Source organism: Panulirus ornatus, chromosome 49 (genome assembly GCF_036320965.1).
Source record: "Panulirus ornatus isolate Po-2019 chromosome 49, ASM3632096v1, whole genome shotgun sequence".
Lineage (NCBI taxonomy): Eukaryota > Metazoa > Arthropoda > Malacostraca > Decapoda > Palinuridae > Panulirus > Panulirus ornatus.
In genome coordinates, this window is record NC_092272.1 from 4673255 (window position 1) to 4692570 (window position 19316).

Genomic DNA, 19316 nt, shown 5'->3' on the forward strand with positions numbered 1-19316 from the left:
AGTTCTGGGAGCATTGAAGATGTGTGGAAGTAAAAAACAATACCTCAGAAAGCAAAAATGTGTATGTTTGAAGGAATAGTGGTTCCAACTATGTTATATGGTTGCGAGGCGTGGGCTATAGATAGGGATGTGCAGAGGAGGGTGGGTGTGTTGGAAATAAGATGTTTGAGGACAATATGCAGTATGAGGTGGTTTGATCGAGTAAGTAATAATAGGGTAAGAGAGATGTGTGGTAATAAAAAGAGTGTGGTTGAGAGAGGAGAAGAGAGTGTTTTGAAATGGTTTGGGCACATGGAGAGAATGAGTGAGGAAAGATTGACAAAGAGGATATATGTGTCAGAGGTGAAGGGGATGAGGAGAAGTGGGAGACCAAATTGGAGGTGGAAGGATGGAGTGAAAAAGATTTTGAGTGATCGGGGCCTAAACATCCAGGAGGGTGAAAGGCGTGCAAGGAATAGAGTGAATTGTAACGATGTGGGATACCAGGGTCAATGTGCTGTCAGTGGATTGAACCAGGGCATGTGAAGCATCTGGGGTAAACCATGGAAAGTTTTATAGGGCCTGGATGTGGAAAAGGAGTTGTGGTTTCGGTGCATTATACATGACAGCTAGTGGCTGAGTTTGAACAAATGTGGCCTTTGTTATCTTTTCCTAGCACTACCTCACGCATGTGCAGGGGAAGAGGGTTGTCATTCCATGTGTGGCGGGTTGGTGACGAGAATGAATAAAGGCAGCAAGTATGAATTATGTATGTGTGTATATGTATATGTCTGTGTATGTATATGTATACATTGAAATGTATAGGTGTGTATATGTGCATGTGTGGACATGTATGTATATACATATGTATGTGGGTGGGTTGGGCCATTCTTTTGTCTGTTTCCTTGCGCTGCCTCGCAAACACAGGAGACAGCGACGAAGTATAATAAAATAATATATTTATATTCATTATTTATTATACTTTGTTGCTGTCTCCTGCAGGTAGCAAGGTAGCGCAAGGAAACAGACGAAAGAATGGCCCAACCCACCCACATACACATGTATATACATACACGTTCACGCATGCACATATACATACCTATACATTTCAATGTATACATATAAATACATACACAGATACATACACACATGCTTAATTCATACTTGCTGCCTTTATTCATTCCCATCACCACCCCGCCACACATGAAATGACAACCCTCTTCCCCTGCATGTGCATGAGGTAGCGCTAGGAAAAGACACCAAAGGCCACATTCGTTCACACTCAGTCTCTAGCTGTCATGTATAGTACACCGAAACCACAGCTCCCTTTCCACATCCAGGCCCCACAAAACATTCCATGGTTTACCCAAGACACTTCACATTCCCTGGTTTAATCCATTGACAGCACATCCACCATGGTATACCACATTATTCCAGTTCACTCTATTCCTTATATGCCTTTCACCCTCCTGCATGTTTAGGCCCCAATTGCTCAAAATCTTTTTCACTCCATCCTTCTACCTCCAATTTGGTCTCCCACTTCTCCTCGTTCCCTCCACCTCTGACACATATATCCTCTTTGTCAATCTTTTCTCACTCATTCTCTTCATGTGCCCAAACCATTTCAAAACACTCTCTTCTGCTCTCTCAACCACACTCTTTTTATTACCACACATCTCTCTTACCCTATTATTACTTACTTGATCAAACCACCCCACACCACATGTTGTCCTCAAACATCTCCTTTCCAGCACATCCATCCTCCTCCGCACAACTCTATCTATAGCCCACGCCTCGCAACCATATAACATAGTTGGAACAACTATTCCTTCAAACATACACATTTTTGCTTTCTGAAGTATTGTTTTTTACTTCCACACATCTTAAACGCTCCTAGAACTTTCGCCCCCTCCCCCACCCTGTGACTCACTTCCACTTAAATGGTTCCATCTGCTACCAAATCCACTCCCAGATATCTAAAACACTTTACTTCCTCCAGTTTTTCTCCATTCAAACTTACCTCCCAATTGACTTGACCCTCAACCCTACTGTACCTAATAACCTTGCTCTTATTCACATTTACTCTCAGCTTTCTTCTTTCACACACTTTACCAAACTCAGTCACCAGCTTCTGCAGCTTCTCACAAGAATCAGCCACCAGTGCTGTATCACCAGCGAACAACAACTGACTCACTTCCCAAGCCCTCTCATCCACAACAGACTGTATACTTGGCCCTCTCTCCAAACCTCTTGCATTCACCTCCCTAACAACCTCATCCATAAACAAATTAAACAACCATGGAGACTTCATGCACCCCTGCCGCAAACCATCACTCACTGAGAACCAATCACCATCCTCTCTTCCTACACGTACACATGCCTTACATCCTCGATAAAAACTTTTCACTACTTCTAGCAACTTGCCTCCCATACCATATATTCTTAATACCTTCCACAGAGCATCTCTATCAACTGCCTTCTCCAGATCCATAAATGCTACATACAAATCCATTTGTTTTTCTAAGTATTTCTCACATACATACTTCAAAGCAAACACCTGATCCACACATCCTCTACCACTTCTGAAACCACACTACTCTTCCCCAATCTGATGCTCTGTACATACCTTCACCCTCTCAATCAATACCCTCCCGTATAATTTCCCAGGAATACTCAACTAACTTATACCTCTGTAATTTGAACACTCACCTTATCCCCTTTGCCTTTGCACAATGGCACTATGCATGCATTCAGCCAATCCTCAGGCACTTCACCATGAGCCATACATACAATAAATATCCTTACCAACCAATCAACAACACAATCACCCCTTTTTTAATAAATTCCACTGCAATACCATCCAAACCTGCTGGCTTTCATATTCCGCAAAGCTTCACTAATTCTCCTCTTTACCAGATCATTCTACCTATCCCTCTCACTTCACACACCACCTCAACCAAAACACCCTATATATCTGCCACTCTATCTAAAACATTTAACAAACTTGCAAAATACTGACTCCATCTCCTTCTCACATCACCACTACTTGTTATTGCCTCCCCATTAGCCCACTTCACCAATGATCCCATTTGTTCTCTTGTCTTATGCACTTTATTTACCTCCTTCCAAAACATCTTTATATTCTCCCTAAAATTCAATGATACTCTGCCACCCCAACTCTCATTTGCCCTCTTTTTCACCTCTTGACCTCCTGCCTCTTTCTTTTATACATCTCCCACTCATTTGCATTACTTCCCTGCAAACATCATCCAAATGCCTCTCTCTTCTCTTTCACTAATAATCTTACTTCTTCATCCTACCACTCACTACCCTTTCTAATCTGTCCACCTCCCATGCTTCTCATGCCACAAGCATCTTTTGCACAAGCCATCACTGCTTCCCTTAAATACATCCCATTCCTCCCCCACTACCCTTATGTCCTTTGTTCTTACCTTTTTCCATTCTGCACTCAGTCTCTCCTGGTACTTCCTCACACAAATCTTCCCAAACACACACTTTCACCACTCTCTTCACCCCAATATTCTCTCCTTTTCTGAAAACCTCTACAAATCTTCACCCTCGCATCCACAAGATAATGATCGGACATCCCTCTAGTTGCACCTCTTAGCACATTAACATCCAAAAGTCTCTCTTTCACGCACCTATCAATCAACACATAATCCAAAAACGCTTTCTGGCGATCTCTCCCACTTACATATGTATATCTCTTTTTAAGCCAGGTATTCCCAATTACCAATCCTTTTCCAGACACATCTACAAGCTCTTCACTATTTCCATTTACAACTCTGAACACCATGTACACCAGTTCTTCCCTCAACTGCCACATTACTCACCTTTGCATTCAAATCACCCATCACTATAACCCAGTCTCGTGCATCAAAACTGCTAACACACTCAGCTGCTCCCAAAACACTTGCCTCTCATGATCTTTCTCATGCCCGTGCTATAGTATGAAAGAAAAATATATTCGTGTGAGTCCACGGGGAAAATGAAACACGATTAGTTCCCAAGTGCACTTTCATGTAATAATCACATCATCAGGGGAGGCAGAAGAGAGAAATATGTCAGTTGATATACAACGAAGAGATGTTGCTAGGACACCATTTGGTAAACATGCGATTGTCCAAGACAAGCAATGAGCGTATCACAAACTTATGTGGTCAAGAAGGTGTTTACAAATTTTATCAACAATAAAGTTATCCAATTTGTATAGACCATCACTAATATTAAGATTATAATTCTTTGTGTATGTAGTAATAGAAGATTCAATATTTCTTGTGGTAATAGAGTTAGAGTCTATAACTGAGATGGCATTACTTCAGTCAATACAATGATCATAGTTTTTAACGTGATTAAACAAGGCATTTGTATCTTGTCCTGTTCTCATACTATATTTGTGTTGCTCAAGGCTAACAGAAAGATCCTTACCAGTCTGCCCAACATAAAACTTACCTTAATTTCTACATGGCACTTTATAGATGCTCCCGTGAGAATTTTCTGGTGAATTCCTGATTAAGATAGTCTTTATAGTATTATTGTTGCTGAAGGCAACATTTACATTAAAGGATTTAAGCAACACGGGAACTAAAGTAAAATTATTATTAAAAGAGAGAACAAAAAGATTCTTGGTGTCAGTGGGAGGTTTGGGCTCAACTCTATAAAATGATTTCTTTGCTAATATATGGGATTTATCAATGAAAGATCTAGGTTACTTTAACTTAGATCCAATAGAGTATATTTTCTCAAACTCATTGTCGATATACTCTGGACTGCAAATACTTAATGCCCTAAGGAACATAGATTGAAATGATGATGATTTAACTCTTGTCATGTTGATATGAGTGATAATGGATATATGAGCATACATTGGTAGGTTTTCTGTATATGCTAAACTTAAACTTGCTTCCTTGCCTATGGATCATGCAATCTAAAAATGGTAGCATACCATTATTTTCATTTTCTACAGTCAATTTGATGGAAGGTACTAAATTGTTAAGTAAGGGGAGAAATATATGTAAATTTTTATTTGTTGGCCAAACACAAAGAACATCATCTACATACCTAAACCAAATTGCATTAAAAGGTAAGATATTCTTTATTAATTTAGTTTCAGAAAATTCCATATAAAGATTACTTAGTACAGGTGAAAGAGGGTTACCCATTGCCATACCAAATTTTTGAGCATGATAATCTCCGTTGAATTGAAATACACAGTCTTTTATACACAATTTTATCAGTTCAGTGAAAACAAACTTTGAAACAGGTAACTGAATATCATCCAAGACAAATAAATATTCTAAAATGTCATCAACTCGAATTTGTGTGTAAAGTGAGGAAACATCAAAGCCAACAAGTTTGAAGTCAAAATTAACATTGATATTGTTAAGCTTGTTAACTAATTGTTAACTAAATCTACATTTTTCTTATAATATAGAATTTGATATCTTACCCACTAAAGGGCTTAATAAAGAAACTAACCTTTTTTGACAATTTATATGTGATGGAGCCTACTGAACTCACTCTAGGTTTTGCTGGAAAATTTTGTTTATGTGTTTTAATAAGTCCATACATATATGGCAATGAAGGGGACAAAGATGACAAACTTTTGATAAGAGAACCATCACCTTCCAACAACAATATCAGTTCTTTATTGAAATGGTAATTGCTTCTAGGGGATTCTTACTGAGTTTAGAATATGTTGTGTCATCATTTAAAAGATCATTCTTTTTAGATAAATAATTACTTTTGTTCATAATCACAACAGTGTTAGCTTTATCTGCTTTAGTAATATGTATATCATTGTCTTTTTAAGGTGTTAATAGCTCTTATAAATCTTTTAGGGCAATTAGGTTCCACTGGTTTTGACAAATTGGCATACACTAAACCCTTACAGATATTAATTTCACAATCAGTTAGATTACTGTATTTCTCTAAATTGCCAAAAGACTCTGTGATATCAACACAGCTAGCTTTCCTGTTAGAGCTCACAAAACTGAATCCATAGCCTAAGGCACACAAGGAATCCTTATCTATTTGTTTGTTGGACAGGTTTATCACGAGAGGGGTTTGTGTTCTTAGTCCAGTCGCTGTTTTGATAATGTCCAGCTTACATTTTAGTTTCATTTGTAGCCTATTGCGTTCATTCCTTGATCTATTATAGCAATAGTCCAACATCTGGTTCTTCCGATATGTCGGTATAGCCATTTGGAAGGCACGTTTCCTCTCTCTTGTAATACGAAAAGCCTCCTCCATTTCATTCTTCAGTTCAATACATTTCTTTAAAATGATGTTTTATTATTGGTCAAATGACTGGCCAGACAGCTGTAACAATCGCTGGGGTAGGACAGATCTTGGCATCACTTGTTCATCAAGGCTTTTCCTAAGGAATCCTAATTGTAACTTCAGTTGATGGGCCTTGATTAATGATTTGGAGAAAGCAGTAACAAAAGGAGAAAGTCCAGGACAGCTTGTAGTGAAGTAATAGAAGAGCTGTGTGGAATCCAGTTGGAAAGGATCTCAATTTTGCATGTGATCAAGTATATTCCACATGGATTCCACACGGCTCTTCTATTACTTCTCTACAAGCTGTCCAGGACTTTCTCCTTTTGTTACTGCTTTCTCCAAATCATTAATCAAGGCCCATCAACTGAAGTTACAATTAGGATTCCTTAGAAAAAGCCTTGATGAACAAGTGATGCCAAGATCTGTCCTACCCCAGCGATTGTTGCAGCTGTCTGGCCGGCCATTTGACCAATAAAAAAAACATCATTTTAAAGAAATATATTGAATTAAAGAAGATTGAAATGGAGGAGGCTTTTCATATTACAAAAGAGAGGAAACGTGCCTTTCAAATGGCTATACCAACATATCGGAAGAACAGGATGTGGGACTATTGCTATAATAGATCAAGGAATGAATGCAATAGGCTGCAAATGAAGCTAAATTGTAAGTTGGACCACCTTATTAAAAACAGCAACTAGACTAAGAACACAAACCCTTCTTTTGTGATAAACCTGACCAATAAACTAGATAAGGATTCCTTGAGTGCCTTAGGGTATGGATTAAGTTTTGTGTGTTCTAACAGGGAAGCTAGCTGTGTTGATGTCACAAAGTCTTTTTGCAATTTAGAGAAATACAATAATCTAACTAATCATGAAATTAATATCTGTATACCAGTTTGTCAAAACCAGTGGAATCTAATTGCCTTAAAAGATTTATAAGAGCTATTAACACCTTAAAAAAAGACAATGATATACATTTTACTAAAGCAGATAAAGCTAACACTGTTGTGATTATGGAGAAAATAATTATTTATCTAAAATGAATGATCTTTTAAATGATGACACAACATATTCTAAACTCAGTAAGAATCCCCTAGAAGCAGTAAATTCCCATTTCAATAAAAAACTGAAATTGTTGTTGAAAGGTAATGGATCTCCTATCAAAAGTTTGTCATCTTTGTCCCCTTCATTGCCATATATGTATGTATGGACTTATCGAAACACATAAACAAAATTTTCAAGCAAGACCTTATAGTGAGTTCAGTAGGCTCCATCACATATAAATTGTCAAAAAGGTTAGTTTCTTTATTAAGCCCTTTAGTGGGTAAGATATCAAATTCTAACATCATGAACAATGTGGATTTAGTTAACAAGCTTAACAATATCAAGGTTAATTTTGATTTCAAACTTGTTAGCTTTGATGTTTCCTCACTTTTCACAAAAGTTCGAGTTGATGACCTTTTAGAATATTCATTTGATGTCTTGGATGATATTCAGTTACCTGTTTCAAAGTATGTTTTCATTTAACTGATAGAATTGTGTATAAAAGACTGTGTATTTCACTTCAATGGAGATTACTATGCTCAAAAATTTGGTATGGCAATGGGTAACCCTCTTTCACCTAAGTAATCTTTATATGGAATTTTCTGAAACTAAATTAATAAAGAATATCTTACCTTTTAATGCAATTTGGTTTAGGTATGTAGATGATGTTCTTTGTGTTTGGCCAACAAATAAAAATTTACATATATTTCTCCCCGTACTTAACAATTTAGTACCTTCCATCAAATTTACCGTAGAAAGCGAAAATAATGGTATGTTACCATTTTTAGATTGCATGATCCATAGGCAAGGAAGCAAGTTTAAGTTTAGCATATACAGAAAACCTACCAATGTATGCTCATATATCCATTATCACTCATATCAACATGACAAGAGTTAAATCATCATCATCTCAATCTATGTTCCTTAGGGCATTAAGTATTTGCAGTCCAGAGTATATCGACGATGAGTTTGAGAAAATATACTCCATTGGATCTAAGTTAAAGTACCCTAGATCTTTCAGTGACAAATCCCTTAAATTAGCAATCATTTTACAGAGTTGAGCCCAAACCTCCCACTGACACCAAGAATCTTTTTGTTCTCTCTTTTAATAATAATTTTACTTTAGTTCCCGTGTTGCTTAAATCCTTTAATGTAAATGTTGCCTTCAGCAACAATAATACTATAAAGACTATCTTAATCAGGAATTCACCAGAAAATTTTCATGGGAGCATCTATAAAGTGCCATGTAGAAATTAAGATAAGTTTTATGATGGGCAGACTGGTAAGGATCTTTCTGTTAGCCTTGAGCAACACAAATATAGTATAATAACGGGACAAGAAACAAATGCCTTGTTTAATCACGTCAAAAACTATGATCATTGTATTGACTGGAGTAATGCCATCTCAGTTATCGACTCTAACTCTATTACCACGAGAAATATTGAATCTTCTATCATTAAATACACAAAGAATTATGACTTTAATATTAGTGATGGTCTATACAAATTGGATAACTTTATTGTTGATAAAATTTGTAAACAATTCACCTTCTTGTCCACATAATAAGTTTATAATACGCTCGTTGTCTGTCTTGGACAATCGCATCTTTACCAAATGGCGTCCTAGCTATGTCTTCATTGTATGTCAACTAACTGTTATATTTCTCTCGTATCTCCCCTGATGATGTGATTATTACATGAAAATGCACTTGGGAACTTATTGTGTTCATTTTCCCCATGGACTCATAGGAATATGCTTGATCACACGCAAAATTGTGATCCTTTCCAAAACATCTATATATATATATATATATATATATATATATATATATATATATATATATATATATATATATATAATGTGTGTGTGTGTGTATGAAAAGAGGGGTGAATCATGCTTGTTAAAAGTATGGATTCTTATTACTACAATATGCAATTTCACATTATAAATTTCAGGAGACAATAGCCTTCCATTTGGTTTTAATGGTGAATTTACTTTTTTTTCTTTTTTGTTATATGTCATAACTGTTGTCTAAGCTCATTTATCTTTATGAGACAGGTTGGTGGGAAGGCTACAGTATTTCGAGGCGTAAAATTAAAGATTAAGTGTCCTGTACGACGCTTTGATCGCTCGAAGATCACTTGGTGGTTTGAAGGTCGCCAGGTGGGGAGGAGAGGCCCCATCAGAACAACCACAAGGGGTGTTCTTAAGATCAAGGAAGTGCAGTATCCACATGCTGGAGTATATATCTGTAAAGGTAAATGAAAAGAGTTACTCATGTTTATATTATTAGAGGAGATTGATGGAAGTCTAGAAAAAAAACTTTCTGAAAAAACTGTGAAGTCCAAACCCTTGGATAGTTGTCCGTAGTACTGAAGGGAAAATTTTAAGAATGGTTGCATTGCATATGATATATGATGAACTGACAAAAATAACAAAGATTGTTACCCTGTAGATATAGGGCAAAATTTATCGTGCTTCCTTCTTACAATATATTCCTGAAAATGAGAAATACATATCTGGTTTAACTTAGAACAATTTAAGTTTGATGCTATAATGTAAAGTATTACATTATTTCATTATGAAGTGTTCCTGGGCTTTTACACCACCATCAAGGTTAATAGTGGAGCTCATCTCATTTTATGATTTAATTACTTTGTATTAATGCTACCAATGCTGATTGTTGGCTATGATTGTTACTGGAAGAGTAATATACTACAGTATTAATGCATTTAACCCTTTCATTGTGCTGTGACACTTTCATGGCTGGTGGTAGTAAATTATCCACAGATGTGATGAACCTAATAATCTACATAATTATTATTCATATAAAATCATTGTAGTCAGTTATACACTAAAAGAAACTATTTCTCTTGTATTATTACTAATATTTTTTGAAGAAAAGATATCTGAATTTCATTTACATTACATTATGTCTTGTCTCTAAAATGCTGTTTCTTCCTACATTTCTTTCTAAGAAATATTGATTTACTTATGTTAAATTTCAAAACACTGCAATTCAACCATGTTAAAATATGAACATGCTGGACATAACCATGTCCTCCACTCTGCCATGAAAACCCTACATAATCAACATAACAAAGCTTGATTCCCAAAAACTGAGTGTTGTATAATTATGTAATTATTTTTCTGCGTATAACAGCTGTTTCATATCTACTGGGGTTTTATTCATCCAAGTATAGAATACTCACGTGAATCTGGCGAGGCTCATCCTCTACCTCTCTCTTAATTCTCATGGCATCACCTCCCTTCAGTCTTCCCTTTCTGTATGCAGTGATGCTGCTTCTCTTTGTCCTTGTAGCTGTATACAGTATCCCTACTCCCATGGTTTGGACCATGCCAGACATTCAGCTGCTGCTTCCTTCCTACAGCTTTTGTGTGAAGACTGGCAACTCTTCCTTCATGTGTCTTTCTTCAAATGATCATTCTCCCTATTAGAGTTACTTGTAGAGCCCTGATTTAATTTCTGCTTTCTTATTCTTTTAGTTTTTTCTTTCATTGAAGATGGTCTTGAATAGGGCAGGTTATCTGCCTGTCTCATATCAGTCACTGAAAATAATAATAGAAAAAACTTCAGTATAACAAAATTTACAGAAAAGTTATATGTGGAATGTGTGAAATCATGTCTATTAAAAACCATAAACAGTGAAGATCCGTGCTGCCATCCAAGGCTTGACCTCTATCGGTTAACACCCTCCCATACCAACATAAAGTATATTTTTTTATTATTCAATATCATATTGTGTATAGATTTATTCTGCATCTCTTTTCTTCATGTGCACTACATGTATTAGCACTTATTAGCTTAAGGAACTGGTTAAATTTATTCAGAATCAGAATTTTAAATTGTCAATTGAATGTGATGCTAGTAACATCAGGCTTTTGATTTCAATCCTTCTGCTCAGATGTATCATTTACTTTAATATCAAAGTGATTTCTACCATTTTTGTTTAGATTAAAAACAGTGTAAGAATTCCGCAAAAGCTTGCACATGAAGAGCACATTACCTTGACATATCTGACAATGAACCCTCTTAGCTTGCTTACTGTAGCAAATTTTAGCATGGTAAGTTTCATAGTAGTCCATTTTGGATAATCTGTCATTTGTAAGCTTTGCTTTATAAAATTACATGATTTCACATTATTTTTTTTTACTTAGTCTTAAGTAGTATCAATAGCTATAAATATTCTGATCATTTATATTTATACAAATAAAAAAGATAAGAGCAGGTACATAAACATTATGAACTCTACACATAAAAGTTTTCTTTCTTTTGTATGTGACAAAGGTCCTCGAAATTCAGAAAATTTGCAAACAAACACACCTCATCTCACCAATTGGTCAAAACCTGGATGCCTTACAGTACTAACAATATACAATATTGATGCACTTTGTAGAAATGGTAAGTTTAGCTTTTGTAATTAAATGTTATACAGCATATTTTTTCTAATTTTGGTGTCATGTGTAAGTCAAAACTTAGCTTTAGCCAACTGATGGATGACTTATTCCTGAAAATCTCCTGCCTTCCCTGCTGAACAGTAACTAAGATTATTATGAACTTGTATTTTTTAGTAATTGAGATATTGTCCTTTACATGAAAGAAAAAGCCTATATGTGACAGCTTACTCTCTGACATGAGGTTTTCTTTAACATTTCAAATAAATGAAAAATTTAAGTATTTTTCATTGAAAAGCTATTGAGGAAAAATTTATAGTTCCCTCTCCATATTTGTTGTCTTCTTGGTGCCAACGTGTTTGTTTATACAGTACACACCTTATATAAAATTCATACACACACAAACAAGGCTGTCTGATTTTGCATGTCAATAAATCGTGTAACTTAAAACTGCTTACATCATAAACATCAACACAATGTGATCACAATCTTTACATTGTTTCTCAGATTTTACTATTGCCCTTGGACAATAATGAAGACAAACAAGAAAGAGGCAATACTTCCAAAGAAAACAGTGCAGTACGTCTCATGCACATCCATAATAATATTTTGTCATAATGGCTTATACCAAGTACAGTCCATAGAATTTTTTATACCAGAATAGAGAGGGAAGTAAAAAAAAAAAAAAAGACTACTGCACCCTAACACATCATGAAAACTTACATTCCCTGCAGATTATGAATTGAATTCATATGTCTACCATGTGCACAGTGACTGGGTTTAAAAACCTAGTTATAAAGGGAACCACCTCACAAACAAGTATTGTTTATGTGTGTATAAATTTGATATAAGGTGTATACTGTATAAAACAAACATGTTGGCCCTAAGAAAAGAAACAAATATGGAGAGGGGAAGTAAAATATTTTTCGTCAATAGCAATAAATTTCATCGTAAACATATATACACATACACGGAGATATATACACATGTACATATTAATACTTACTGCCTTCATCCATTCCCTTCACTACCCTGCCATATATGAACTGGCACCCCCCTCCCTGCCGTGCACATGAGGTAGCACAAGGAAAAGACAGCAAAGGCCACATTCGTTAACACTGTCTTTAGCTGTCATGTGTAATGCATCGAAACCACACCTCCCTTTCCACATCCAGGCCCCATAAAAATCTTTCCTAATATAATCTATTTTTATAATATTATCTGTCCCAAGTTCAAAGTATGTTTATTCATGCAAAATCTTTCACCAGATATTTTTCACTACTACAACTCCAAATTTTGAGTTAGCCTCAGAATAATGCTAAAGTCATTAATTTAAAACATCCCACTTAATGATTTGTTTATTTAGTAAGGGAAGAGGTTATCATATGCTTCCATAAAGAAATAGGAATGTGAAAAGAGTAAGCATTAAGAAGTATACACCGGGGGGAAATCTGAAGGGTGTGAAAAGAAAAACTGTATTTTTAAAATATATTGTTAAAGGCATGAAAGGATGAATGGTTTTAATCTTAAGATTTAGCAGTGCTTACCAATGTAAAAGAGACCACAGAGGAACTTGAGTATAGACCTTAAAAGTATATAAAAATGAAAATAAATGCCTCTCCCCAAAAGAATTCTTCCATGTGCAACCAAGGCTGTCTGAATTTGCGTGTCAATAAATTGTGTAACGTATAACCGCTTATATCATAAACATCAACACATTGTGATCTTAATCTTTACACTGTTTCTCAGATTTTACTATTACCCTCTGACAATAATGAAGACAAACAAGAAAGAGGCAATACTTACAAAGAAAACAGTGCAGTTCATCTCATGCACATCCATAATAATATTTTGTCATAATGGCTTATAGCATGATGAGAGAGAAAATAAAAGACAACTAGAACAATCCATAAAATATTTTATACCAGAACTGAGATGGAAGTGAAAAAAAAGGACTACTGCACACTAACACATCATGAAAACTGACATTCACTGCCAATTATGAATTGACTTCATATGTCTACCATGTGCACAGTGACTGTGTATAAAAACTTAGTTATAAAGGGAACCACCTCACAAAAAAATATTGTTTGTGTGTGTATGAATTTGATATAAGGTGCATACTGTATAAATAAACACGTTGGCCCCAAGAAGACTAATAAATGTGGAGAGGGGAATTATAAATTTTTCCTCAATAGCAATACATTTCAACATATACATACATAGACATACACAGACATATATACACATGTACATATTAATACTTACTACCTTCATCCATTCCCATCACTAACCCACCACACATGACCTGGCAGCCCCCTCCCCACCGTGCATGCGAGGTAGCACTAATAAAAGACAGCAAAGGCCTCATTCGTTCACACTCAGTCTTTAGCAGTCATGTGTAATGCACGGAAACCACAGCTCCCTTTCCACATCCAGGCCCCACAAAAATTTCCTAATATATTCTATCTTTATACCTCTGTAATTTGAGCACTCACTCTTATCCCCTTTGCCTTTGTACAATGGCACTATGCACGCATTCCGCCAATCCTCAGGCACCTCACCATGAGTCATACATACATTAAATAACCTTACCAACCAGTCAATAATACAGTCACCCCCTTTTTTAATAAATTCCACTGCAATACCATCCAAACCTGCTGCCTTGCCGGCTTTCATTTTCCGCAAAGCTTTTACTACCTCTTCTCTGTTTACCAAATCATTTTCCCTAACCCTCTCACTTTGCACACCACCTCGACCAAAACACCCTATCATCAAACACATTCAACAAACCTTCAAAATACTCACTCCATCTCCTTCTCACATCACCACTACTTGTTATCACCTCCCCATTTGCGCCCTTCACTGAAGTTCCCATTTGCTCCCTTGTCTTACGCACTTTATTTACCTCCTTCCAGAACATCTTTTTATTCTCCCTAAAATTTGATGATACTCTCTCACCCCAACTCTCATTTGCCCTCTTTTTCACCCCTTGCACCTTTCTCTTGACCTCCTGTCTCTTTCTTTTATACATCTCCCACTCAACTGCATTTTTGGTAAATTATATGGGAGGGTATTGATTGAGAGGGTGAAGGCATGTACAGAGCATCAGATTGGGGAAGAGCAGTGTGGTTTCAGAAGTGGTAGAGGATGTGTGGATCAGGTGTTTGCTTTGAAGAATGTATGTGAGAAATACTTAGAAAAGCAAATGGATTTGTATGTAGCATTTATGGATCTGGAGAAGGCATATGATAGAGTTGATAGAGATGCTCTGTGGAAGGTATTAAGAATATATGGTGTGGGAGGCAAGTTGTTAGAAGCAGTGAAAAGTTTTTATCGAGGATGTAAGGCATGTGTACGTGTAGGAAGAGAGGAAAGTGATTGGTTCTCAGTGAATGTAGGTTTGCGGCAAGGGTGTGTGATGTCTCCATGGTTGTTTAATTTGTTTATGGATGGGGTTGTTAGGGAGGTGAATGCAAGAGTTTTGGAAAGAGGGGCTAGTATGAAGTCTGTTGGGGATGAGAGAGCTTGGGAAGTGAGTCAGTTGTTGTTCGCTGATGATACAGCGCTGGTGGCTGATTCATGTGAGAAACTGCAGAAGCTGATGACTGAGTTTGGTAAAGTGTGTGAAAGAAGAAAGTTAAGAGTAAATGTGAATAAGAGCAAGGTTATTAGGTACAGTAGGGTTGAGGGTCAAGTCAATTGGGGGGTAAGTTTGAATGGAGAAAAACTGGAGGAAGTTGAAGTGTTTTAGATATCTGGGAGTGGATCTGGCAGCGGATGGAACCAGGGAAGCGGAAGTGGATCATAGGGTGGGGGAGGGGGCGAAAATCCTGGGAGCCTTGAAGAATGTGTGGAAGTCAAGAACATTATCTCGGAAAGCAAAAATGGGTATGTTTGAAGGAATAGGGGTTCCAACAATGTTGTATGATTGCGAGGCGTGGGCTATGGATAGAGTTGTGCGCAGGAGGATGGATGTGCTGGAAATGAGATGTTTGAGGACAATGTGTGGTGTGAGGTGGTTTGATCGAGTAAGTAACGTAAGGGTAAGAGAGATGTGTGGAAATAAAAAGAGCGTGGTTGAGAGAGCAGAAGAGGGTGTTTTGAAATGGTTTGGGCACATGGAGAGAATGAGTGAGGAAAGATTGACCAAGAGGATATATGTGTTGGAGGTGGAGGGAACGAGGAGAAGTGGGAGACCAAATTGGAGGTGGAAAGATGGAGTGAAAAAGATTTTGTGTGATCGGGGACTGAACATGCAGGAGGGTGAAAGGAGGGCAAGGAATAGAGTGAATTGGATCGATGTGGTATACTGGGGTTGACGTGCTGTCAGTGGATTGAATCAGGGCATGTGAAGCGTCTGGGGTAAACCATGGAAAGCTGTGTAGGTATGTATATTTGTGTGTGGACGTATGTATATCCATGTGTATGGGGGTGGGTTGGGCCATTTCTTTCGTGTGTTTCCTTGTGCTACCTCGCAAACGCGGGAGACAGCGACAAAGCAAAAAAAAAAAAAAAAAAAAAAAAATTATTTTTATAATATTATCTGTCCCAAGTTCAGAGTATGTTTATTCATGAAAAAGCTTTCATGAGATATTTTTCACTACTACAACACCAAATTTTAAGTTGGCCTCAGAATAATGAATGCTAAAGTCATTAATTTAAAACATCCCACTTAATGATTTCTTTATTTAATAAGGGAAGAGGTTATCATATGCTTGTATAAAGAAATTACATCATAAACATCAACACATTGTGATCTTAATCTTTACATTGTTTCTCAGATTTTACTATTACCCTCTGACAATAATGAAGACAAACAAGAAAGAGGCAATACTTACAAAGAAAACAGTGCAGTTCATGTCATGCACATCCATAATAATATTTTGTCATAATGGCTTGTAGCATGATGAGAACGAAAATAAAAAGATACCTAGAACAGTCCATAAAATTTTTTATACCAGAACTGAGATGGAAGTGAAAAAATAAAGGACTACTGCACACTAACACATCATGAAAACTGACATTCACTGCCAATTATGAATTGAATTCATATGTCTATCATGTGCACAGTGACTGGTATAAAAAACCTACTTATAAAGGAAACCACCTGTGTGTATGAATTTGATATGAGGTGCATACTGTATAAATAAACACGTTGGCCCCAAGAAGACTAACAAATACGGAGAGGGGAATTATAAATTTTTCCTCAATAGGAATACATTTCAACGTATACATACATAGACATACACACACATATATACACATGTTCATACTAATTCTTACTGCCTTCATCCATTCCCATCACTAACCCGCCACACATGAACTGGCAGCCCCCTCCCCACCGTGCACGTGAGGTAGCACTAGGAAAAGACAGGAAAGGCCACATTCATTCACACTCAGTTTTTAGTTGTCACATGTAATGCACCAAAACCACAGCTCCCTTTCCACATCCAGGCCTCACAAAAATTTCCTAATATATATTCTATTTTTCTAATGTTATCTGTCCTAAGTTCAGAGTATGTTTATTCGTGCAAAATCTTTCACCAGATATTTTTCACTACTACAACACCAAATTTTAAGTTGGCCTCAGAATCATGCTGAAGTCATTAATTTAAAACATCCCACTTAATGATTTCTTTATTTAATAAGGGAAGAGGTTATCATATGCCTGTATTAAGAAATAGGATGTGAAAAGAGTAAGCATTAAGAAGTATACACCAGAGGGGAAATCTGAAGGGCGTGAAAAGAAAAACTATATTTAAAGCATATTGTGAAATGGATGAAGGGTTTTAATCTTAAGATTTAGCGGTGCTTACAAATGTAAAAGAGACCACAGAGGAACTTTTGAGTATAGACCTTAAAACTATATAAGAATGAAAATAAATGCCTCCCAAAAAAATTCTTCCACGTGCAACCAAGTTGTCTGATTTTGCATGTCAATATTTTGTGTAATGTATAACTGCTTACATCATGAACATCAACACAATGTGATCTTAATCTTTACATTGTTTCTCAGATTTTACTATTACCCTCTGGCAATAATGAAGACAAACAAGAAAGAGGCAATACTTCCAAAGAAAACAGTGCAGTACATCTCATGCACATCCATAATAACATTTTGTCATAATGGCTTATAGCATGATGAGAGAGAAAATGTAAAGATACCTAGAACAGTCCATAAATTTTCTGTCTTTTCTTAGTGCTACCTCGCAGGCATGGTGGGGAGGTGGGTGCCAGTTCATGTGTGGTGGGGTAGTGACGGGGAAATTGATGAAGGCAGTAAGTATTAATATGTACATGTGGATATTAATGTCTGTGTATTTATATGTATGTATATGTTGAAATGTAAAACTTATACTTCCCCTCTCCATATTTGTTTCTCTTCTTGGGGCTAACATGTTTGTTTATACAGTACACACCTTATATGAAATTCATACACACACAAACAATACTTGTTTGTGAGGTGGTCCCCTTTATAACTAGGTTTTTATACCCAGTCACTCTGCACATGGTAGACATATGAATTCAATTTATAATTGGCAGTCAATGTCAGTTTTCATGATGTGTTAGTATGCAGTAGTCCTTTTTTTTTTTTTTTTTTTTTTTTTTTTTTTACTTCCATCTCAGTTCTGGTATAAAAAGATTTTATGGACTGTTTTCGGTATCTTTTTATTTTCTCTCTCATCATGCTATAAGCCATTATGACAAAATATTATTATGGATGTGCATGAGATGTACTGCACTGTTTTCTTTGGAAGTATTGCCTCTTTCTTGACTGTGTTCATTATTGTCAGTGGGTAATAGTAAAATCTAAGAAACAATGTAAAGATTAAGATCACATTGTGTTGATGTTTATGATGTAAGCAGTTTTAAGTTACACAATTTATTGACAAGCAAAATCAGACAGCCTTGGTTGCCCTTGGAAGATTTTTTTTGGGGGGAGTGGCATTTATTTTCATTTTTATGTAATTTTAAGGTCTATACTCAAAAGTTCCCCCCATGGTCTCTTTTACATTGGTAAGCACTGCTAAATCTTAAGATTAAAAAACTTCTTCTAATTCATAATATGCTTTGAATATACAGTTTTTCTTTTCACACCCTTCAGATTTCCCCCTAGTGTATACTTCTTAATGCTAACTCTTTTCACATGCCTATTTCTTTATGCAAGCATATGATAACCTCTTCCTTTACTTAATAAACAAATCATTAAGTGGGATTTTTAAATTAATGACTTTAGCATTATTCTGAGGCTAACTCAAAATTTGGTGTAGTAGTAGTAGTGAAAAATATCTGGTGAAAGATTTTGCATGAATAAACATACTTAGAACTTTTGACAGATAATATTATAAAAATAGAATATATTAGGAAACTTTTGTGGGGCCTGGATGTGGAAAGGCAGCTGTGGTTTCGGTGCATTACACATGACAGCTACAGACTGAGTGTGACCGAATGTGGCCTTTGCAGTCTTTTCCTAGTGTTACCTCGCGTGCGTGGCGGGGAGGTGGGTGCCAGTTCATGTGTGGCGTGGTAGTGATGGGAATGGATGAAGGCAGTAAGTATTAATATGTACAT

General features: G+C 36.3%; 1 protein-coding gene and 1 long non-coding RNA gene across 14 annotated transcripts in view; one reads left to right on the forward strand and one right to left on the reverse strand.

The window, feature by feature from the left end:
• Window positions 1-19316, forward strand: part of nolo (no long nerve cord) — a 372128-nt gene that overhangs the window by 312409 nt on the left and 40403 nt on the right. For all 12 annotated transcript variants that reach the window (XM_071690856.1, XM_071690859.1, XM_071690862.1 and 9 more), the window contains one exon: window positions 9384-9582. In XM_071690856.1, coding sequence (XP_071546957.1) covers window positions 9384-9582 — 199 coding nt within the window. The remainder of the gene's footprint in view (window positions 1-9383; window positions 9583-19316) is intronic.
• The window catches only part of LOC139764340 (uncharacterized), a 59572-nt gene continuing 49675 nt past the window's right edge, over window positions 9420-19316 (reverse strand). For both annotated transcript variants that reach the window (XR_011716345.1, XR_011716346.1), the window contains exons 4-5: window positions 10538-10895; window positions 9420-9574 (exon numbers count right to left, since the gene is read on the reverse strand). This is a non-coding gene — a long non-coding RNA (uncharacterized lncRNA). The remainder of the gene's footprint in view (window positions 9575-10537; window positions 10896-19316) is intronic.